The sequence below is a fragment of the Rhinolophus sinicus genome, linkage group LG01 (assembly GCF_036562045.2).
Source record: "Rhinolophus sinicus isolate RSC01 linkage group LG01, ASM3656204v1, whole genome shotgun sequence".
NCBI classification, from domain to species: domain Eukaryota; kingdom Metazoa; phylum Chordata; class Mammalia; order Chiroptera; family Rhinolophidae; genus Rhinolophus; species Rhinolophus sinicus.
The window spans coordinates 6,507,606-6,532,103 of NC_133751.1; the positions used below are offsets into that span (position 1 = coordinate 6,507,606).

The 24,498-nt window shown below is 46.1% G+C and overlaps 1 protein-coding gene across 5 annotated transcripts in view; it reads left to right on the forward strand.

Annotated features, from left to right (window-relative positions):
* The window catches only part of KCNJ6 (potassium inwardly rectifying channel subfamily J member 6), a 236,916-nt gene that overhangs the window by 145,670 nt on the left and 66,748 nt on the right, over nucleotides 1–24,498 (forward strand). For 4 of the 5 annotated variants that reach the window (XM_074325384.1, XM_074325373.1, XM_019730320.2 and 1 more), the window contains one exon: nucleotides 22,648–23,568. In XM_074325384.1, the coding sequence (XP_074181485.1) occupies nucleotides 22,648–23,568 (921 nt within the window). Of the gene's footprint in view, nucleotides 1–12,018; nucleotides 12,247–22,647; nucleotides 23,569–24,498 lie in introns of all 5 variants that reach the window. The other variant, XM_074325378.1, reaches the window with a different exon arrangement.

Genomic DNA, 24,498 nt, shown 5'->3' on the forward strand with positions numbered 1-24,498 from the left:
AGGAACATCTGGGAGGGGTATGTGTCAGGGTCTACAGGACACAGAAGGCACGTGCGGTTGGGGGAGGGGGAAGGTTAGAAGAGAGACTCTGTGAAGGTGTGGGAGAGGCTAGGGGGAACCATCAAGGGACGGGGAGTCTCTCCAGGGCTGACAACAGCTGCAGCCATGACCACCCTGAGCCTAAAGGAGTAAAGGGAGGAAACCAGGCAGAGCTGTGGGAGAGACGGGCACTGGGTGGGACTGTGCTGTGAGGAAGAGAACTCAGCCATTTCAACTCCCCCTGGGGCCTACGGGAAGGCTCCATCCTCCACATGTCCTTCCATCTCCTGCCAGTGCCTCCCAGGAGCTAATCCCACCAGGAAGCCAGAGGAAATGAGAGACCTGGGACATCCGTAATCTCCTCCTCCTGGGCTGGAGAGAATCAGGGAGGGTTCAGGGAAGCTCTGCAGGGGCAGCGGGAAAACACTTAGTCCAGACAAGACAGAATGGGGATCCTGAGCTCCCCCTTGAAAATGTTCCTTTTGAGGCTCCCATAGGAAATGCAGATGGAAATGTCTTTCGAGCAAGTCAATATGGCCATGCAGAAATTGAGAGAAAGATCTGAGTTGGAGAGCTAGATCTGGGAGTCATCTGAATACACGGAGAGTTTCAGCCACAGGGAAACTGTCGCTGAGAAAGAGGGAGGGAAGAGAAGAGAAGCAGGCTATGGATAAACCCTGGGGCCCCAGCGCTAAAGTGGGAAGGCAGGAGAGGCGATCAGGGAAAGTCACAGAAAAGGATAATCGATCAGAGACCTAGAGGCAAGACCTAGAGCATTCGCCAGAGACTCATGCGTACTTTTCAGCAGTGAGGTCTACCAGAGGATTAGGCGAAGAGCTAAACCAAAGGTATCGACCAACACAAATAATTATTGAAGTTTCTGGTCATTGGAGGCTCCAGGGGAAGGGTAACGGGCATCACACCATTGCACTTTCTTGAACACACCTTTTAAAGTAGTCCCAGCAAGCTTCCCTGACAAAGCACTTGGGAGCAACTGACTTGGCAGGGCAGAGCAGAGTGACAGACTGTATGATTGTCACACAGGTGATATCACCAAAGCTTCGAAGGTGTGACCATGACTCATTCCTTCAGCACTAGATGCCACAGCCTGGTCATTATTATTTATTGTAATCCCTGTGGAATTATTAAAGGACAAAAAAATTTTTTTAATTAAAAGTAAAGAGGTAACACATACATTCACCTAAATCAAAAGACACACTACCTTTTCTCACCTCACTTTTTCCATTTGCAAGTGTCCATTTTGCTATGAGCTGTAGGTCCCGCCCCTCGTCATGCAAAGCACCAACACGAGACACTATCAGTGTCTAGTTTCTCCAGCCAGGCACAAATTAGGGTATTGGTGTGCAGAAAGCCAGCCCATGCTTGAACAAGCTGGCTACATGGCCACAGCTTCCAAACCAAGATGAAAAATTGTTTACACACATATGTCCATAATCTCCCAACCCTTTTTCAATTCATTGAAAGACCTTTATTAATTTTTTCACCAATTACAGGGCCCTCAAGTTCACTCCTTCCACAGGCAACTCTTCTTTTCTGACATAAGCCAGCTAGGTGGCAACTCTTTGGCACCAATTCCACTTCAACACACTAGAAGGAGCAGGGCTCGCTGAGTACTAGATGTTCTGTAACAGGGCTGTCCAGGGGAAATATAATGCCAGCCACCTGTGTTACCTTAATTTCCTAGTATGCACACTTCAAAGCAAAAAGAAATGGGTGCTACTACTAACATAATGGTGTTTTGATTTAACCCAATACACAGAGTGTTGTCATTCTTGTTTTTTAATTAACAATTGTTTGTTTGCCTGTCACAGAACATCCAGTACTCAGCAAGACCCACTCCTTCTAGTGTGTTGAACATGTTTTTTTAATTAAAGTTTTTTGGGGTGAGAATTGTTAGTAAAGTTACATAGGTTTCAGGTGTACAGTTCTCTTTCCATCACCACATATTAGACCCCGTTTATCCTCTTCTAAAGCCTCCCTCCCCCCTTACCCTCTGGTAACCCCTAAACTGTTGTCTGTGAGTTTTTGTTCTTTCAGTTGTTTGTTTTGTTCTTTGTTGTTTTCGGTTTATATACCACATATCAGTGAAATCATATGGTTCTCTACTTTTTCTTTCTGAATTATTTCGCTTAGCATTATAATCTCAAAATCCATCCATGTTGTCACAAATTATACTATTTCATCTTTTCTTACCGCCGAATAGTATCCCATTGTGTATATATACCACAACTTCTTTATCCATTCATCTACCGAAGGACATTTTGGTTGCTTCCATGTCTTGGCCACCGTAAATAAAGCTGCAATGAACATTGGAGAACACATGTCTTTGTGGATAAACGTTTTCAGATTTTTTGGGTAGATACCCAGGAGAGGGATTGCTGGGTCATATGGTAATTCTATTCTTAATTGTCTGAGGAACCGCCACACTGCCTTCCATAGCGGCTGCACCAGTCTGCATTCCCACCAACAGTGTATGAGGGTTCCTTTTTCTCCACAGTCTCTCCAACACTTGTTACTATTTGTCTTGTTGATGATAGCCATTCTGACTGGGGTGAGGTGATATCTCATTGTGGTTTTTACTTGCATTTCTCTGATGATTAGTGATGTTGAGCATCTTTTCTAACATGTATTCTATATGAAAGCCATCAATGAACTGTTTGACATTAGTACTTTTTTATTGTATCCTCAGCCGCCCCCGTTCACTATATCCCTACAGTACATCTCAGTTCGGATCAGGCTCATTTCAGATGCTCACCAGCCACACATGGCCAGTCGCTGCCCTATTAGTCGGTGCAGCTCTGCAAGGTCACAAGACACCAACCAGGGAGCTCTTTGTCCCCTCCTCTGGTGACCACAGCAGAATTCTCTCCAGCAAAAGTTACTAATTTTTTCCAGCTAGAATGAGCCCATCAGCCCCATCCGTGCTGGCTAAAGAGGACCTCTTTGTTTTGCACATATCAGGAATTATTCGAGCGCTGGTGTATTTGATGGCACACAACCCATCACACCTCATTGTGTTATCAACAGTGTTATCCAAGTGGGGTCCACCAACAATGAACACTCAAACAGAATCTCTCCTGGGCCACCTGAGAATTTATTTAAGGAATGTTTCTTAGGGCTCAGGGAAGAGGATAGGAATGTCAGGAATAGGAATATTAGATTTAAATTTGGTATTTTATTGGATTTAAAGTTTTATTATTTAGATTTAAAGTTGGGCACACCAGCATCACCGAATTTAGGACAGATGCCAAAAGTTGGCAAAACTGGATAAAACACGACTTTTCAAGGACACATTATTTGTGAAAATTAAGCCCCACAGGCAAGGCCAAGTCAAGAGAAGAGCACAGATTTTCTATTTTTCCTTTAAAACAAACAAACAAACAAAAAAGAACCAATGTAATTACTTCAGTGTATGTACTTGTGTTGAGAATTCAATCAAGTGACTTTGAAGAAATCAAATCAGCCTTTGCTGGAGAACTGAAAGGGGAGAATGATTCAGTGAGAAGCTGAGCAAAGCACAGAGCAGTGGTGATGGGCCCCGGGGGAGAGCACACACAGAGGCAGGAGAAAATGTAATTCTAAAAGGACCACATCCCAAGTGCACAAAACCCAAACAGCATTACAGCACACAGGCCACAGGGGCAGGGAAGGACAAGGCCGTTTGTCATCTGTGGACTATTAATAAGTCAACCCCAGGAGATGCAGCCCCAGGAGAACACCAAATGAGGCATCACAGGGCCCTCCCATCCCCACCCCGGGCCACCTGTCACCATGTCTCATGCCCGTTGTCTGTGTGAGCAGAGAATCAGAAAGAGCTCACAGTCTCACTGTTAAAAAAAAGAGCATCATGTGAACATCAAGTACATACAGTGGTCGAAAGCCCCAGAAGCCACTGTCCCGGAACCATCTTCCCACCCAGGCTACCCCAAGAGTGGACCAGGTGCAGAGCCCAGAGTCCCTCATGTCGAAGGGGAGGATTTTCTCCCTTTCTGCCCAAGCCATCTTCCATGAGAAGCGCCCTCTCAGCCACAGATCCTTCCATCTCAGCCTCAGCTCATTCGCCTTGGAAAACTCAGGACCAGAACGGCCTCGAATCCCCAGGTAGGACCCCTGTAGGGCTAGACGGGTTCATTGTGTAGTAAAATGCCCCTCTCTGTACAGAAACAGTCCAGGGCGCATGGCTTGGTGGACAGAGAAGCAGCCCGGAGCCTTTGCTAGCGCTTGGAGCCTCCCCCTCACCAGGCTATGAATGGACAGGAGGAAATGAACAGCCCCCTTTCCAGACCTGAATCCCTTCCAGCACGGAAGACTCAATTCAAGATAAATGTGGTCAGGGCTGCCCCAAAGTGTTCCAAAATGCAAGGTTATTGCTGGGAAAGCCGCTTCTTCCTCTTAGCAAGATGACACCAGAAAAAAACAAACAAACCAAAAACGACTGGCAAGCAACTGCAGAGAAGTCGTCCTCCTGACTTTCCTCTGCTCCACTTCACAAATGCACTTAATTTTGCAAGAGAAGCACGCCGCCTGAGCTGGGAGAAGAAGGGAAATGCAGATATTTCTGATGCCTGATGAAAATCCACAGAGTACCGCAGGATAAAGCAGGGACACGTTTCAAGGAGCGAACGAATGAATGATAGACTCAAATCCAGCTGGCCTCTGGCCATTCTGACCCCAAATGAGACTTTCTCCTCCAGCAGGTGTCCCCAGAGAGAGGCCAGATGAAACTGGTCTCTTGGCCTCAGGCCCTGACAGAGAGGGAGGCCCTCAAGGAGAGAACAGCTGTGCTTTCTAAGAAAACTCTGTGATTTCCCCCTGCCCCCCACGGCATGTCAATGCCAACACAGGAAGAGAATGTTGAGGAATAAAAGGGAAAATCTGATGTCACAGAAGGAAAACCATGGTGCACCCAAAGTAATTTGTTAGGAAGAAAGATGGTCGCAGAAGAAAAGCCTGGTGTCAGCCAGTCAGCTGCAATGGCCCAGTGTGGCCACTTGTGTCTAATTTGCTTTGGAATCTTATTAAGGATGGTCCCTCCCGTCGAGTGATCAGGACACGCTGAATTCAGCTGATGCTCCTAGGCATTCACCGTCACTGGCTATCACTGACTTGCCAGATGCTGTAGCCCGGCTTTGGATGCTGTTATTGGTGCTGCAGACTAGAGAGGTGCACGGTGCGTGAGCAGAGAGCAGGCCTCTCCGGCTGATGAGAGGCGTGTCCACCTGCGTGGTGCCCTCACTTCTCTCCATCTCCCCATGGGGGCAGCAGCCCTGGGCAGACATCCCAACGTGCTCTATCTGCCAGATGCCCAGGAGACACAGCCCTGGCTCTCAGGCTTAGGCTGATGGGGAGGTGGGACCCCCCGGAGAAATGGGACTTCTGGATTTTTACCATCCAAAGCAACTTTTTTTAAAGGTGAAATCCACATAAGATAAAAATGAATCATTTCAGTGGCATTTAGCACCTGACAACGCTCTGCAACCATCACCTGTGTCAAGTTCCCAAACCTTTCCATCACCCCAGCAGGAAGCCTCAAGCCCATTAAACAGCTTTAGGACATCTCATCTAATTCCAAAAACTATCCCTCCCACCCCTGCCCCGCCCTGGCCCCAGACCTGCTTCCAGCCAGAGCTCCCCGCAGGGAGTTGTGCTTTATTCAGCTTTGTGTCCCTGGGTCTAGTACAACACCTGGCACACGGTGGACGCCCAGTATAACTATGGGACCAAAATGGTAGAGCCAGGGCGCCAAGCCTGCATGTAAGGATGCAAATTTCAACTCATCTGTTTTGAGGCGAGCCCTGCCTGCATTTCATCCGAGGCTCAGCACAAAGTTCGCCTGAGAGCCAGAAGAGAAGGCTCCTTCCTTCCGGGGTCCCACCCCCCAGGGTGCATCCCACAGCTGAGTACCATGACCCCTTGCCTGTCCTCAGGAGACCCAGCCTGGGGTGGCCCGTGGGGCGTTGTGATGGATGGAATATCACAGTGGGGATAGCAAGCAATCTTCAGGGAAGGGCATTTGGTTGTGTTTGCTCTCCCCCTAAGAGTTCTGTCTGGCTCCAACAGCGGCAGCTGCAGCCTCTCGAGAGGTGGGGGCTCTGCCCTCAGCCTCTGCCCGCCAGTTTGCTTTCGGCCTCATTCAGAGCAGGTGTCCCTTTGTCTTTGCCTCCAGCTGTGGGTTTCCACCAAACAAGTCCCTTCAAGGACTTCAAGTCACTTCAGGCTTCAGGCACCCCTTCCTCGCCACAGTTCCCACACCTTGCTCCCTGGGGAGGGTCGGGGGCTCGTACTGTGCCTTTGGGGTGGGGCCCCGTCTGGATACCGCATTGGCCCTGGCACCAGGCTCCCTGGTTGTCAGATCATGGTTCACCCAAGCAGAGAGGCACGGGGAGAAGGCCTGGAGGGGATAAGCTCACAAAAATGTCCAAAGCCTGGGTGCCGAGGTTTGGGGGCCCCTGTCACCCTGATGGCAGCACCATGCTCCAACATAGAAGAATGGCTCCTTCCTCAAGCCAGGAGGAAAAATGGACTGGGTGGAAATGCAAAACACCATGAATAGTCTGCAGGTAATTCCCAGCCTTGGGCTGTCCCCATTTTCTGGTTATGATTCTATTTTAGAACCTTTACTTTCATTCTACCTTCTAAGTCGAGCAACAGAGTCTAAGCTAACCTCCCATTTGTGTCAGAAAATCTTCCTCTATTTGGGTAATATGTCACTCTCGTCTTTGCTCGGCGCCGGTTGACTGAGTCACATCTCTCTTTACTAAGCTGAGGCATGGAGAGGGAAGAGGTGCGTGGGTGTTTGCGGAGAACAATGGGGTTGCTGAGAGCAGGTGCCTAAGCTGCAGCTTGGGCTGCGTCAGAGGGAAACGGAGAGCAGGGGGCCGGCCCTGAGCAAACAGTGAAGAAGGCAAAGTGTGGACCCGACAGTCTCCAATTTCCATCCTCATTCCATCGAACCAGTTACAGCCGTCCCCCCTTATCTGCATGGGATATGGTCCAAGACCTCCCCCCACACACACAGTGAATGCCTGAAACCTCAGATAGCAACTGAGCCCTAAATACATGCCTATGATAAAGTTTAATTTTATAAATTTATAAATTAGGCACTGTAAGAGATTAATAAGAATAATTAATAATAAAATAACAATTTTTAACAATGTACTGTAATAAAAGTTAGGTTATATCTCTGATAACTGAGGCAGCTACTAAGTGACTCATGGGCAGGTAGAGGACATATTGTGGACAGAGGGACGATTCATGGCCCAGGCGGGTCAGAGCAGGATGGCGCACGATTTCATCATGCTACTCAGAACGGCATCAATTTAAAACTTATCAACCGTTTATTTCTGGAATTTTCCATTTAACATTTTCAGACCACAGTTGACTATGAGCAGCTGAAACTTCAGAAAGCAAAACCATAAATAAGGGGGGACAACTGTATATTTCAGAAACATGTTCTACAGAACCTAGATATGCAGAGGTTGTCTTGATCTTAAATAAGCCTGAGAGATTCTGAAGGAAACAGATTTAAGCAATTGTGTGTGTGTGTGTGTGTGTGTGTATGCAATTATATATATGTGTATATATACATATATTATGTACATACACATATATGTATATATAAGCAATTATATATAAATATATGTATATATATACATATGTGTGTATATACATATGTGTGTGTATATATATATATATATATATATATCTCAGAATCCTTAATATGATAACTTGTTCTAGAACTCTCCAAGAGGGAGACAGGGTAGGTAACATTTTCTAAACCTATTATCCCTTTATTTCCCTTCCCCTTCACCCCCACTCCTCACCACCTCCCAGCAAAACATCAGTCCTTCACCCCCACTTCTAGGATGTAGGATTTCCTGGGCAGGGGCAGGTGCTAAAGTAAGCTACCAGTTCATGAGAGGTGACTGTTAAATATTCAGGAATTTTTAAAGCTGGTCAAGAGTTGATAATTTGAAATTGGCCATGGTGGAAGTTTTTATACCTCAGAAATTAGCAGAATCTCAAATCAGAGCTTTTTTTTTTTTTTTTCTGTAGAGCTATTTTAACAGCATACCGCTGGATTTAGCCCAATGCATAGAGTCTCCTGGAGCTGGAGGGGACTTCAGGGGGATTCCTCATATTCTACTCTCTCCTCTATGGAATGCTTGGTTTGGGTTCCTCTTTGAAGAGCCTGGTGAGGCCTCAGCCATGTCCCCTTCACACAGACCGGAAGTGGGGAGATATATGCATGGAGCCATGTGCGACTCAACTTCTCCCCAGGGGACACCTGGAGACCATCCCCCCACTCTCAGCCCTTCTCCGGTGAGAAGGAAACCCACCACATGGCTTCTATAAAGTATCCCCAGCAGTGAAATAATTAGGAGAAGGAAAAACCACATTCCGGGAACTTGGTAAAACAGAGAACCAGAAACCCACATCTCTGCATCCTGAAGATTCAGACCTCTGCTTGTCAGCTCCTCAGAGACTTGGGTGGGCAGCACACCGTGATTCAAACAGGTGAGGAAAGCACTTCCAAGGAAGAGACTGCTGAAAACGAAGCCGGAGAGACTGAACGCTCTCTCATGTGGCTGGTGGCTCGCCTCAATCTAACAAGGAGAATGCATTTTCAGGAGAGTCCAGAAGACTAGTAAACGCTCATAGAAAACCTAGTAATCCAGAAAATGAAGGCGGACATGAGAGACGGACCAATCAACATGTCTGATGCAAGAGGGGGAGAGTCCGTTCCTTCTCTGAAACCGGGGGAAACACAAGCCTCACGGAACACAGTCCTACGTGTGAGAAGGTGGTGAGCCATTACTCTCACATCCCCTGAAACCTGCTGAAGCCTTTTGAGAACTTATGGCTAAAATGATATTTCATTTGCTTTCCAGGGAAAATAAGATGCAATTTATTTCACTGGACACGGGTCATGCAAAGATACATCAAGCTTCTTTTTAAAAGAAATTTCTTATTTCATCCTAAAACAAACTGTAGGTAGTGAATATTTATCAGGGTGAAAGCTGGGAAGGTGAGTTGTCTGCCAACAGTCCATAGAGGAAAGACCCTGAGATGTGGGGCAGTTAGGCCCAAGGTAAGGGACCAGGAGGTTATCTGAACACTTGAGTCTTCAGACCCCAAATCCAATGCATTTCCCTTCACAACACCCTGGCTCAGGAAACGCCCATTTTTGAGTGCTAAGGCAATGACAGGGGGAAGCAGGCTTTTCTCAAAAGACCCTGAAGTGCCAAGTGCAGATTTCTCCAGAACAACACAGATTTAATGAAGTGCAAACTGTAAGCCTTTTGCATTCCCATCGAGCTTCACTAGGAATTTAAACCACATCTCAGTAAAAGCCATTCTGTTTTATTGACGCAGGAATTAGAGTAACCACTGAAATACATTCAGAGGATAGGAGCCTTTGTAGGAAAAGAGGAAATCGGCATTAATCTGTTTAAAATGCTAACACTTAAACTTCAAGTGCAAAGTCAAACAACATGATGCCTGAGTTGTGCATTAAGACAAGGGGGGAAATGACGCAGGGAAATAACTGTTTTCTTGCGAAATTAAGCACACCTTGTTAGAGCAGAGAAAATACCCTGAGTGCCTGTTCTCCAGGCCCCCTTTTTTTTGCTGGTAGCAGACAATGCAGCCCAACAGGTGTTTCCTTGTGGGGAGCAGTTATCCTGAACTCTCAATGACGGGGTCACTGCTCAGAGTGAATTACCAGGACCCTTCTCCTTCTGAAACCCAGTTATTGTCGCCCCCAGGAGAGGGACAGCAGAGGAAATGAAATTCAATTTTCCACTTGCTAGAATTCTTAACAGAAAGGGGTTTGTGTGAAGTGGGCTGAAACGTTTGTCTAAAATTGGAACTCTGGCAAATGTGAGGGTTGGATTGACTGTTCTTTCCTCCGCTGTGAGAACGCACAGTGTGGGGTGGTCTGAGTGACTCCCAACCGGTCTTGCCCCAGAAAATGTACAAGGAAACGTCATGCCCATCAGGAGGAGAGGGACTGGTTATTCTGGAAGAGCTTCCCTTTTCCTCACTCTAGAGCTAAGCAAACACTTGTGGAAGATTTGGCATTCCACAATTCTAGAACCTGCCTTAAGGGGGTCTTGTGTCTGTCTCAACTCTACCAGGGAGCCAAGAACCCACTTTCTCACCTCTCCTCACCCCTCTTCATCCCTCCTTTGGAAAATGGGATCTATTCTGTGGGCTCTCAAGGGAGGGTGGGCACAGTCCATGACAAGAAGTAGAAAGGACTAGAATGGCTCTCACCATTCTGAGGTGGGCACAGGCTCATGACCCCTTCTGTTCCCTGCACAGTGACGTCTGCAGATGGAAAGGGGCTGGTCTTCTTACTGAGTGGAGGCCAATGCTTGGCCATGTATTCCATTCCTTCCAAGCCCCGGGAGACCTTGTTCACTTTTTTTCAGAATTTCCCATTGTTCCATTTCCACTGGCACCTTCCCTCCCACATTTGGAAGGACGACCCTGCCACCTCCCTCCTTGGCCTACAGACAAGATGTCTCTTGCAGCTTCAGCCCAACCTCACCCTCTTCCCCTACAGCCTGGCTTTCCAGTGGTCTCCTGGTTGCCAAAGCCAACGGCCTCTCCTTTGCTGAATGCACCGCCCTGGCCTCCCCAACCTGGACCCTCCCCATCCGCGGAGCCTCCTCACCTCCATTCCCTGCTCCTCCCTCTGACTTCCTGCACCATCTGCTCTCCCGACCACTCTCTGTGGATGCCCCTTGGGTGTCTGTGGTCTTCATTCTTCGGTGGTCCATCTACCCCCGTTCTCCCGGAGGGCTCATCCATCTGCTCAGCACTGCTGGGCTGGGCTGTGTCTCATTTCTGTGCTATTTGGTTCCTGGAAAGAGCCGTGGACTTGGACTCCAACACAACACACTGGACCGATTCTAGCTGTATAACCTTGGCCAAGGTGTTCAGCCTTTCCCAAACCAATGATGCGATCTACCGCACAGATTTAAGAAGGATGGGAACAAACTGCAATAACAGTAAAGCCACAGAGCTCGGTGCAGGCACATAGGAGGGATTCAATAAATATTCATCCTGCCCTCCAACGGCCAGTCCGTCTTCCCAATATAAGATTTTATAAAAACACCAGAATTTTCCCACTTACCAGACTGTTATCTAGAAAGTCTTTTTTTTCCTACCTGCCCCTGCCCCTCTGTCTTCACCCTCCCCACTCTCATGTTGACTTTTACCCCAGACACAACCCTTCAAATCTATTGCTCCTTTATGGCCACTTCTTCCACTGCACTGGGGTAATTCACTCCTGGCACAAGGGTGAGACCAGATCCTTCTCCTCGCCACTCTTTTCCTCACATTGTACACACACACACTCACACACACACACACACACTCACACACACACACACACACTCACACACACACACTCACACACACACACTCACACACACACACTCACACACACACACACTCACACACACTCACACACACACACACACACACACTCACACACACTCACACACACACACTCACACACACACACACACACATGCACACATTTCCGTTCATCTATCTGCAATAGCAGGAGAGAAAGAATATGAGCCTCAGAATAGGGCGACTCCTATTTCTGCCATATACGACGTGTACTCAAAAATTACAGTGAATGTTTTAACTAAAAAAAATATTACAGTAAAAGACACATTGCCATTAATCCCCCTCAAAATACTCCCCCTCACTTCGGACACACTTATCCCATCATTCTTGCCACTTTCTGAAGCAGTTCTGGAAGTCCTCTTTCGTGAGTGTCTTTGGTTGCGCTGTTGTGGCTGCCTCCATGTCCTGAGTCAATTGCAAACATTTACCTTTCATGGTCATTTTGACTTTGGGGAAGAGTCAGAAGTCACACAGTGCCAGATCCAGTGAATAAGGTGGATGAGGACACACCGTAATGTTTTTCTCTGACAGAAACTGCCATATACCAGAAGCGATGTGTGACACGGAGCATTGTGATGGTGGAGGATGATTTACGGCACACTTTGAAAACACACCTTCTCTCAACTGTACCTCACACCCGACTGACTGCACCAAACAAGTTGAAACTTGTCACACACTGTTACTAAGTTTCAACACGCCGCTTCCTGTATTGAAGATCCCTGCTTTTCCATTGGATGGCACTTGACAGCAGCATTCACCGTATGTTTTGATCGCATCTCATATTAGATGTGTAAGCTTCAGCCAGTGACTCAACCCTATGGCCCTCCATTGCCTCATCTGTAAGATAGGTCAGCACTTCCTGTGTGGCCATTGTGCCCAGCCCAGTACTTGGCACACAGTAGGTGTACAGCAAGAGTTGGCTTTCTGCCTTTCACACGTCAGAGCCACAATCATTTCCCACCTCCTTCATGACGCCTTTTCTGAGTAGTCCAGCCACTGCTGACCTCTGTCTCTGATCTGCTAGAATGTTCTTAGTCCCTGGTCCTCGGCATCGAATGTGACTGCACAATGGTAATGCACAGTGAGCAGGTCTTGTGTTACCATGCAGGCTCTTAGCTTCCAGATGGGGCCACCCATCTGTGTCTCAGATTGCTGCTAAATTTCCCACAGTTTCCAGGACAATGTTGAGCTTATAAAAATAGTGATTATTATAGCTACAAACTGTGTACCTTCTCCGACCCAGGCACTATCATAATTGCTGCCATTTGTTCAGCGTCGGCTATGTACCAGGAGCTGTGCTGCATGATTCCTTCCTCGCAGTCACCCTGCAAAGTAGGTCTTATTATTCTCATTCTATAATGAGGAAGCAAACGCAGAGACAGAGTGGCCTGCGCAAACGCACACAGATTGGAGGTGGGGGACCGGGGTTCCAAGCCAGGCCTTCCTGCTGCCAAAGCCCATTGCCTTGCCACCAGGCTACACTGTCCAACAAGCATTACATCGTTTATTTCTCCCATCAGCCCAGCAGGGTAGCATTTAACCCTGTTTGCAAATGAAGAACCTGTGGTTCCAGGTCCCCCCTTTAGGGACAACAGAGCAGGGACACACCTGTCTGGGTCACTCCAAGCACCACCCTGCAGGAATCAGGAGCAGTGGAGAGATTCTTCCACCAAATCCAAGTTTCCTGAGGGATGGAAAAGCTCTGGTTCTGCCTCCTGCCAAGTTAGTTGGCTTCTTTGGGCCTCACTTTCTTTGTGTGTAATAAAAAATGGAGATGGAACTAAATCATGGCCATGGTTCCAGGACTGCTGCTAACCCCTACCATGCCTTTGAGCAAGTTACAACAGGTGCCCGGTCCTCTGAGCAGACTCAGGCCTGCAAAAGGGCAGACAAGGCACAGGCTGGATTTCAGCCTCCTTGCCTCCCTCGTTTTTGTGCAGTAGACAACCTACACAACTGTATGCAGGGGTCCTAAAAGGTTCCTAATGGTTCTAACTGTTGAAAGTTCTGATTCTTGAAATCACCTTTAAAAGAGAAAACAGGATATTGAATGTCAGTCTCCTTCGTCCAGCCCAAAATGACCTATCATTTCTCTCCTTTAAGCGATGATTGCACATTTTATCAAGCCACATGCCACGTAGAGCTACCAACGTTAGTCCTTTGATCTTGCAGTGGATACTAGACACTCTCATTTTGGTTCACACTGTGAGGCCCCAAGCTAACATGTTAATAGGGTCCTTTGCCCTTTCGTATCCGTCACATGTTCCCAGAGGAATGTAGGAGCTGTTCTTCCACACACATCTTTGACTTTAAACTTCCCAGTCCATCTGGATTTCTGATTATAACAGCCTCCTATAGTCACAATAGCTCAGGGTACATAACGGACCAGCTCAGCTTCCCAGGACACATCAGGCATAAAAGACGAGCATCACCACTGGTCCCAGTGAGGGAAAGTCTTTAGATTAGGAAACACACCAGAAGACAAGCAATGGGGCAAGGGGTCAAAAGGAAACCACTGATTTAAAACTTCAGGCACCACTTGTAACTACAGCTCTGAATTGTCTTTCAAGTGTGTCTGGGTCGCAAAATGGGAGCATGTAACGAAAAATGCAGGAATGACAATGACGGGAAAACCCCACCCTGACCTCAGTCTAGAATAGATGGGAACGCATTTTAGAAGCTAACCTCCTTTCACTTAGAAAATATATATCCTTTCCTTTTAATAAGACAATTTAGTTTCCAGTGTGGTAAAAGACACATAACATAAAATTTACCATTTTAACCATTTTTAATTATATAGTTCTGTAGCATTAAGAACATTTATAATACACTGTTGTGCCACCATCACCACCATCCGTCTCCAGAACTTTTTCATCTTCCCAAACTAAAACTCCATACCCATTAAACACTAACGCCCCATTCTCCCATCCCTCCAGTCCTGAAAACCCCCGTTCTGCCTTCCGTCTCTATGGATTGCTTTCTGCTTTAAAAACCTCCTATCAGTGGACTCGTATAGTATTTGTCCTTTTGTTTCTGGCTTATGTCACGTAGCATAATGTCCTCCAGCTTCATCCATGTTGTGGCAGGTGTCAGAATATCTTTCCGTTTTAAGGCTGAATAATATGCTACTGTATGGATGGACCACATTCTGTTTGTCCATTCGTCCATCCATGGACATTTGGGTTGTTCCCACCCTTTGGTTACTGTGAATAATGCTGCTATGAACATGGGTGTGCAAATATCTGCTTCTGTGTGCTTTTCTTGTCAGGTAAAGATGGGGACAGTTTTACCTGATCTGTGATTATACTGAGTTCCATTATTTGCATGGCTAGATATAGGTTCAATTCAATGAGTCTGCTGAAATACGGTTTTCTTGAAATTCACCCTGAAAAATGAGTCAGTTTAAAGCTCCTTCATGACACAAAGCCCAAGAGAAATGTCGCCAACATTCCCTTCCCATTTGTCTCCCTATTTCCCATGTCATACCTATCTCTGGGAGGCAGTTTCATCCCTTTGTCTGGATTTGCCTCTCCCTCCACCTTTGCTCTTGACAAGGTCTTCTACTGACTTCCATCCAACAACTCACCCCACCACTGCCCCCTAATAGGGTCACCTCTCCTCTTTGGCTTCTTCTCAGCATGTAAATGTGCTTAAAACTCCCCCAGTTCACATAAACACCCATCGCGCGCACACACACACACACACACACACGCTCAGTCCGCTTCATCAGCTCCCTCCAGCTCGCTCTGTCTTTAAGCTCATCATCTGCACTTCCTCTCCCTCACCTCCTCCCAGACCAGTCACTCCTCAACCCACTGCGATCTGGCCTTAGATCCCACCACTCAACCAGACTCACCAATTTTATTAGTTTCCTGTAGCTAAAGTCAAGGTAATACAAACTGGGTGGCTTAAAACAGCAGAAATTTATTCTCTCACAGAGTCTGAAATCAAGGTGTCAGCAGGGCTGTACTCCCTCGAAAGTTCTAGGGCAGAATCTTTCCTGCCTCTTCCAGCCTCTGGTGGCTCCAGGCATTCCTTGGCTTGTGAGAGCATCACCCCAATCCCTGCCTCTGCAATCACATGGCCTTTCTGTGTCTCTGTCTGTCCATTTCTGTCTCTTATGAGGATGTTCAAATTGGATTTGGGGCCCACCCTAATTCAGTATGACCTCATCTTGACGGGGGAGGCACTACTCAACCCACTGCACTAGTAAATCCCTCTTGCCAAGCCCAGTGGACATCACTCAGTAGCCCTATGCAGCATGTGTTTTGCTTATTCAAAACAGAAATAGCTTCATGTTTCTTACTGATCTGATGATAGAAGCATATATGCATATTAAGGGAAATTTTAAATATAGAAAAATCGAAGAGAAGGAAAAAACACCCACGAACTCACAACTCAGAGATGGATCAAAATTAACATTTTGGAGGACATTCTTCTACACACACACACGCACACACACACACACACACACGTTCACATTGTTGTAAGAAGGCAATCTATTCAAAGTGGACTGTATGTTCCTTATTCTGCATTTTCACTTAACGCTATGGCATGGACAGCCTGCCAGGTCCATAAACACATACCCACCCATCCATTGGATACATAGGTGCTGGGGGCCTGCTGTGTACTGGGTGGGTCCTTGTTCCAGGGCCTGAGATCCATCAGTGAATAAAACACACATAGATCCCGGCCTTCGGAGAACTTTCCTTCCCACGGGGGCCAAAAGACAATAGAAAATTAAAAGAATAAATAACCTCTATCTTGCTAGATGGTGGAAAGTGCTACAGAAGAACTAAACAGTAGCGTGAGAAGAGGGCCGTGAGTGCTAGAGAGCAGCGACTACTGTTTCCAAAAGGCGGGTAAACGAGCATCTCATTAAAAAGGTGATCTTGACACAAAGATGTGAAGACCCCAAAACACTAAAAACTCATTTTTAATGACCACAGAGTATGCCGTCGATTATATCCGCAGCAGTATATTTAACCAGTGCTTTGTTGATAGATATTTAGGTTGTTTCTAATTTTTCACTATTATGAAAAAGGCTGCAGTCTATCCCCTGCATACAATTGATGAACGTTTGTGAAATTATTCCCTTAGAATAAATATCCAGACCCTCGCCCAAGACATCTAATCATTTCTAAATTAGTATACCTACTGTCACCCTGCCCCCAGGTGACACTTGCCACTTCTCAGTTCCACTGCCTCTCCCAACACACACACTCAGCACACTGCATGTGTCGTTTATTTTTAATTTTGCTAGCTTTAGGGTAAAAAATGTTATTATATTTGCATTGCTTTTGCTTTGCCATGGTTGAACAGACTTTCCATATGCTTTTGTCTCCGTGTGTTTTTTCCCTTATAAGCTCTCTATTCGTCTCCTTTGATCATTTCTTCTATGGGACAGTTATCGCTTTTGTATATCAGGAATATATACGTTATATGCCGCAAATAATTCTCCTGGCTTATCTTCTTATTTTTCTTACAAACATTTGAAATTTTTATATTGACAAAAATACCAACCTTTTAAAATAGTTTCTGGATTCCTATCACGGTTAGAAAGGCTTTCTCAACTTTTAGAATTATAAAAATACATCTTCTATCCTTCTGAAGTTTTTCTTGTTTTGCATTTAAATCCTTAATTCACTTGGAATTTATTCTGATATAAGAAATAAGGAAGGGACTCATCATTTTTCTCCCAAGTTGGCAACCAGTTGTCCCCACAGCATGTGCCAAATAACACTGTCTTTGTCTGCCCCAACACACGGGTCCCCTCTGGCTCCCTGCCCATTTCTCTCTTTCTCACCTCTTTCTCATTCCTTTCTCTGTACCTCCTCTGACTCCTGGGCTTCTGACTTCTTCATGTAATTGTTTTCCAGGATCCTGTCTTCTGTATTGTCTTCTCACTATGAGCAGTCCCTCCATAATTTTCATCTATACCCTTAATCACACTGATAGCATCCAAATCTGGAGCCAGGTCAGGTCACTGATAAGCTTCAGCCCCACACACCTGATTTCCTACAGGGGCGCTCACCTGGGTGTCTGTAGACACTTTAAACAGAACCAACCCACACCAGCATCAACCTCAGCCCTCACTGGAACAGCCCCTTGAGGTCTTCAGGCCTGCAGGACTGCCTCCTCTTGTGAGGGCTGCTAGGCCATTTCCAGGGACAGCTGACGAGCTTTGCCCATGGGGCCCTGCCCCTCAGGTGGTCTCACACCCACAGGCATTCTGTATTCCCACTGCTGCTCCCCCCACAACACCCCATGGGATTTAGTCAGAATTTTCTTAGATTCCTGAAATCACACACCAGAAGAGTCTCAAAGTCTTGAAAATTATCTTATTCTTTCTGATTATAAAGTAATATAAACTCATTCTGGAAAATTTAGAAAACTCAGAATGTTTAGAAAGAAAATTAAAAGCACCCATAAGCCCCCACCTGCCCACCTACCCAGAAGTACCCTGGTAACCTCTTCGTGTAAGTCCTTCCAATCTGATTCTGCATGTGTGTTTGAGATCTATCCTGTTTTTCTGTTAGGTTTTCCCCATGACATTAAAAATTATCAAAGTACTTTTTGAATTTTTTCTTCAATAGTGGACGTTTCGCTCATAGAATACATGTATAATTAGAAATGCAAGAATTTCCCATCAGGAGGACATGTACACAGGTCAGGGCCTGAGCGACAGCCTCCCTCCACAAGCTCTGCAACCAAAATTCAACAACATGATTGCAATGACTCAGAGAGGGGACCCCTTCCAGCTTATGGTTCTGCCAAGCGTTATTACGTCTTTCAAGTTACATTTTAACACTAGGCTATTTTGCACCTTAGTTAGGTCTGTACAAATTGATCAGTTTTCTAAAGAGAGAGAGAAAAAGAAACAAGACATGACGGGAGTGGATCTAGCTTTATCACACAGACCCACATTTACTCTCAGCCAAATTCCAGAAAAGCAACTCGAGGAAAGTAAATCAAGACCCTCACCAGCTCCTCCTGTCCTCTTGCACGCTATACACACCCCACCCTCAGAGGAGGGTTCCTCTACCTTATCTCTGGTCACCTGCGTGCGAAGCTGGAGGATGCATGCAACTGGTGGGTGTAACTGAGTGGACAGCCGGGGGCCCAGGGCAACTTCCTGCACCGGCATGGGGCCATGGGGGCCAAGGGTAGTGACCAGTTTGGGCCAAGGGCTGTGCAGGAACATGGGGAGTCTGCTTTCCCAGCCGCCGCTGCAGCTCGCCCTGCAAAGCAGCTCAGAATGCTCTTGCAAATGCAATGCAGATCACCCCCTCAAATTCACACCTGGGATTCCGAGAAAGAAAGAAACATTAAGAGCTATCATTAACATTCCCTTCCTTATCCCCTCCCCACCACCACCAACACATTTGCATTTGTGCCCACTGGGAGCTGAGCACACTCACATCTCAGACCCAGAACAAATGGGCCCTCTCTCCCTAGTGCAGCGCTCCCTGCGGTTGCTCGAGACACAGTCTCCAGCGTGCCCTCCTCTTCTGCCCACTCCACACCCTGCTCTGCCCCTCACTGGCCTCACCCTTCCTGCTCCGTGGGACTCACCTCAGTCTCTTCTACTTCCCAGGTCCTAGTCACATGTCATTGACTTTTTTGGTTTAAGTCTGAGCCTGTCTCCCAACAGCCACTATGAGGCCAGAGGCCCAGCCTTACCTCACCATTGTAAGGGGGAAAAGTGCTCCTCGACCCTCTGTGGGTCTCTGGTGGGCTTAAAAATGAAACTGATATAAGATAGATTAACAGGAGAAATGCACACAAATTGTATTGAATTTTTACATGCACTTTGGAGACTTCACAAGAGAATGAAGACCTGAAAAAAAGTGACCAACACAGCTTTTACCCCATCATTTTGACAAAGAATACATCTGTGAAGGATTAGCAAGACCAAGGGGTTTGGGCTATAGGTAGTACGTGGTGAGACAGTTACCAGGAAGATATGGGTTCGTTGAACAAGATTTGTTGCTAGACTTCTTGGCCCTGAATTCCCGTCTCTGGACGCAAGGATGCTTTCTGCAGGGAGGGCCCCTGTCACAGGGTGAATTTATCTTTTGCTTTCAGGACAAAGGAGGGTCAGAGTGTCCTTCTTGCAACAACTGTTTAAGTACGTTTAACTTAAAATAATCAATATGCCAAAGTGGCAAATTTTGGGATGACCTATTCTGAACCCCTTCCCCGTATTCCCATGGATGCCCCTTGCCTGCACACACAGCCTCACCTGCAGAGCACCTTGGAGGCCACCTTCTCACCACACTCCCAGGAAGGTCTGGCTTTCTTTGCTTATTTCCATTTTTGTTTATTTTGACAAGGCTTCAATAGCATATGCATTTACATGTTCCCCCAACACCAAACATGCGCATGCGATTAACCACATGCTGGTTCTTTACAGACAGCAAACCCAAACCTCCGTCTTCACTCTCTTCCGCTCCCCCTGCTCTTTCCCACACCAGTCCCCTGATCGCTCTTCCATCTGCTTCTCCATGTCAATGGTGCTGCCCATAAAATTAGAGAGAATGCCTGATGTGATAGCAAACACAAAATACAGAATGCCTCAAAAACAATCACGTGTTTTTTTTTCTTTTTTTCTAGTTAGCCTAGGGATGCAGGCCTCTCCATCATCCCCTGGAGAAGGGCAAGAGCAAAGTAGGGGCACATACACTGTGTAAAGCCAGAAGGGCACCTGCTCCAGACAGGCCAGGCCTCAGCACGTGGCCACCCCTCAGGGCAAAGGAGGCCAGGAAATGTGGTCCAGTCCTGAGCTAGAGAAAGGGAAGAAACAGATTGGAGGGTCGACTGCCCCCGACTGCCCAGAGCACTTGACTTACTCATTAACCATTCCACCAGGTTCCTCCAGCTCAGGATAAATGCCTAGAAAGTGAAGCCAAAAAAGGGGGGAAAGCAGCTTCAAAGTGGGTTGTGGGGGTGGCTGTAGATTTCCTCTGTGACATTTTAAAGTATGAAATATCACTGAAGACGGTTAAAAAGCAGCTAATCTGACAAACCCTCTTCTTCCACTGAAGGACTCAGGCAGCTTTGCATGGTCGGAGAGTTTACCACCCAGGTCAAAGCAAGACCATACACCAGGCCTACGCACAAGGCCTTCCCAACCTGGTAGGGTTTGAGCCCAGAGCTTGCGCCGCATGAAGTTATATTTAGAGACTTTCACTCAGGGAAAAAATAGCATCGAGAGCTCAGCCGTGACCACCCTGGGCCACAAACATCGTGCTGTGCAGGGGTGCTAGCAGTGAGCACGAATGCCACTTTTGCTACCATCCAGATACTCCACCCCGTCTCCATCTTTCTCCCCTTTGACTCCTGTCCTAGAATCTATTCGAAGAAGAAGAAGAAAAAAAAAAAAAAGGCAAAGTTTCTCTTTTACAAATGAAGGGCTATTGAGGGCAGTGATCTCAAAGTCAAAGTTGTCAAGCCCAACAGCAGACTCTGTGGACCAGACCCTGAAACATAAAAACAGATCGATGGGATTGAGTTTTAAGGAAATTAATCAACCAAACTGAGCAAGCTTTAATCCATAAGTTAAGTTGGTACTACGCAAGTCCCATCCCCAGCTAATTTTTTATTCAGACAAATGTTTTCTCGCTGCCTGCATTTCTTCTTTAACCAAGGGGGAAAAAATGTAGTTACCACAGGGGGAAAAAAATGCATCACAGAGTCAAAAGATACAGAAGGAAAGCTTGGGAGAAGAAACTGCATAAAAATTTTATTATTAAAAGTTATAAAAGTTATTTTAAAAGATTTTAGAAAGTTTTAACATTATTGGCTGAACAGTAATTTCATATAGTGGTTTCTATGTACTTAATAGCAGTATCAGTTCCAAATTTCCCTTTGCACTCGGATTCTAGGAGAGTTTTTCTAATGCATCATTAACCAATTATTATGCCAATGCATTAGACTTGAAGACCATCAGAAAAAAAGCAAATAACCACCAGCCAAAACTGCAGATATTAAATGTTGAGGCAGAAAGCAAATCAGATGTGTAAACACATGAAAAGAAAGAGAAGATTTCCCCCATATATTTTTTTCAATCTTGTCATTGAATCAACCAACAAAACCAGAACTATTTTTTTTTAAACTCTGAAATTTGATTGACAATTTAAAGAGCTTACTCAAAATTCTTGCCCTAAATATAAGGAGAGTAGCAAAGAAACAATTTATTATAAAGGAATATTTATTACATGTCTGTTCCAAGAAGGTATATATCACATATGTGGTTTCACTCAGCCTTATAACAACACCAGGAATTAGGTTTCATGATCACCTTTTGTAAATGTGGAGACTAGGGTTCAATGAATTTGGATAGTGTGTTCGTCTACTTGGGCTGCCATATCAGCATACCACAGACTGGGAGTCTTAAACAACAGAAATGTATTTTCTGGCAGTTCTGGGAGCTGGGAGTTTAAGAGTAAGGTGCCAGCAGGGTTGGTTTCTGGTGACTTTGGTTTCTCTAGAAGCCCTTTCTTCCTGGCTGGCAGATGGCCGCCTTCTCACTGCCCTCACATGTCCTTTCTTCTGTGCTCACACCCCTGGTGTCTCTTATAAGAACACCAGTCTTATTGGATTTAGGCCCTCCCCTTTTGACTTATTTAATCTCAGTTACCTTCTAAAAGGTCCCATCTGCAAATACAGTCACATTGGAAGGTAGGGCTTCAACATATGGATTTGGGGGGACACGATTCAGTCCATAACAGATAGCATGTCCAAGAGCCCACAACTGCTAAATGGTAGAACCAAGACTGTCTGAATCGGAACATTCCTTTATCCAGAGTGCGCTGCCTCTCCCATGCAACGGCACACTGGTCAGAGTGGGGAGACATCTTCCTGTCAGAGATGACTCTTAGAACTTGCTGGCAAGGAGACAATTTCACAGCAGGAAGGTTTGTCGTAGTCGAAGGGTGGTGAAGGACTTACACGAGCTAGACCGCAGAGCACAGGACTACAAGTCGACTAGAGGCCTGTCCAGAGGACCCCAAATACAAATGGCTCCATTTACTCTGTTAATAGCTACACAGATGGTATTTGGTTTCCCTAGCAGCTACCATACACGGGGTGGTTTCCATGATCCCCAAACAGCCAGCATTTCATTCGGTGTTTCTTTTCTTGTTTCCAAACCACCAGCTAACGTCCTGGAGGGCGACTCCATGGATCAGGACGTTGAGAGCCCTGTGGCCATCCACCAGCCAAAGCTGCCTAAGCAGGCCAGGGACGACCTGCCAAGACACATCTGCCGAGACCGGACCAAAAGGAAAATCCAGAGGTACGTGCGGAAAGATGGCAAGTGCAACGTCCACCACGGCAACGTGAGGGAGACGTATCGCTATCTGACCGACATCTTCACCACTTTAGTAGACCTCAAGTGGAGATTCAACCTGTTGATTTTCGTCATGGTTTACACAGTGACATGGCTCTTTTTTGGGATGATCTGGTGGCTAATCGCATACATCCGAGGAGATATGGACCACATAGAGGACCCCTCATGGACTCCCTGTGTCACCAACCTCAATGGGTTCGTCTCTGCTTTTTTATTCTCAATAGAGACAGAAACCACCATTGGTTATGGCTACCGGGTCATCACGGACAAGTGCCCGGAGGGGATTATCCTCCTCTTAATCCAGTCTGTGTTGGGGTCCATTGTCAATGCATTCATGGTGGGATGCATGTTTGTAAAAATATCACAACCCAAGAAGAGGGCAGAGACCCTGGTTTTTTCCACCCATGCGGTCATCTCCATGCGGGATGGGAAACTGTGCCTCATGTTCCGAGTAGGGGATCTTAGGAATTCCCACATCGTGGAGGCTTCCATCAGAGCCAAGCTGATCAAATCCAAACAGACCTCGGAGGGGGAGTTCATCCCTTTGAACCAGACAGATATCAACGTAGGGTATTACACGGGGGATGACCGTCTGTTTCTGGTGTCACCACTCATCATCAGTCACGAAATCAACCAACAGAGTCCTTTCTGGGAGATCTCCAAAGCCCAGCTGCCCAAAGAGGAACTGGAAATTGTGGTCATCCTAGAAGGAATGGTGGAAGCTACAGGTAAGACATGCTCCATCCTGGAGTATCTGTGGGAGCGATGCTTGCTTTAAACTGGATGTGATTTTCTTATTTACGGCAAAACGTGGAAGAGTGAACCTCACTCACTCTTGACACCATCCCCTTGCTTCACGAAATAGTATTCCTGTGTGTCCTTAAGTATATCCACCAAGAAGTCTAACTATTTAGCTTTTAAAAAGCCCTTTGGAAAATATGTTAATAAATAAATCTTTGAAAATACTGCTTAATACATGTTAAATTTCCAAATATTTACTTAAATTAAAATTTGTCTCTAATGTACTTTTTAAATGGCTCTAAAGCATTGCTAAATTTAAATACTTGAGGTTATTTATTGCCAAAGCAGGAGGAAGAAGTTGAGCCTTTCAAAGGAAGCCGGACAAATGGCTTTAATAAAAATGCAATTTCATCTCTTCTTTGGGAGTCGTTTGCAAGACCCATAGCATTGGTTTTTCTTTTATATCAAGTGACTGCTTGGTGCCTTTCTCCATACTCTACCTGCTGAATCCCCAGTAGACAGAATGCTGCAGCTCCAGTAAATAATTCCAGCAAGAAAGAAAAAAAGTAAAGATCCATTCATCATTACCCTATTGAGCTTTCTGCTGTGAATAGCTAATCATTGGTGCGTTTCCAGGAAGGTGATCTCATAATAGAGAAATGGGCTGTTTTTATTGAAGTCTTCATTCATATCTGAACTTTACACGTGTTATACATCCCAACAGCAAAGCAGGATCTGCCCATATTTATCTGTAACGTTCCACAAAGCAGAGCTGTAAACTCTGACTTCAGCAACGGTGGTACCCCAGGGGAAAAGTATAAACTAGAACCCTGGTTCATTAATTCTCTACTGTCTTCTGAGTATCACTGTTAACCTTTGGATCCTGTTTAGTTATACAATCTGCCCTTCTGTGCTTT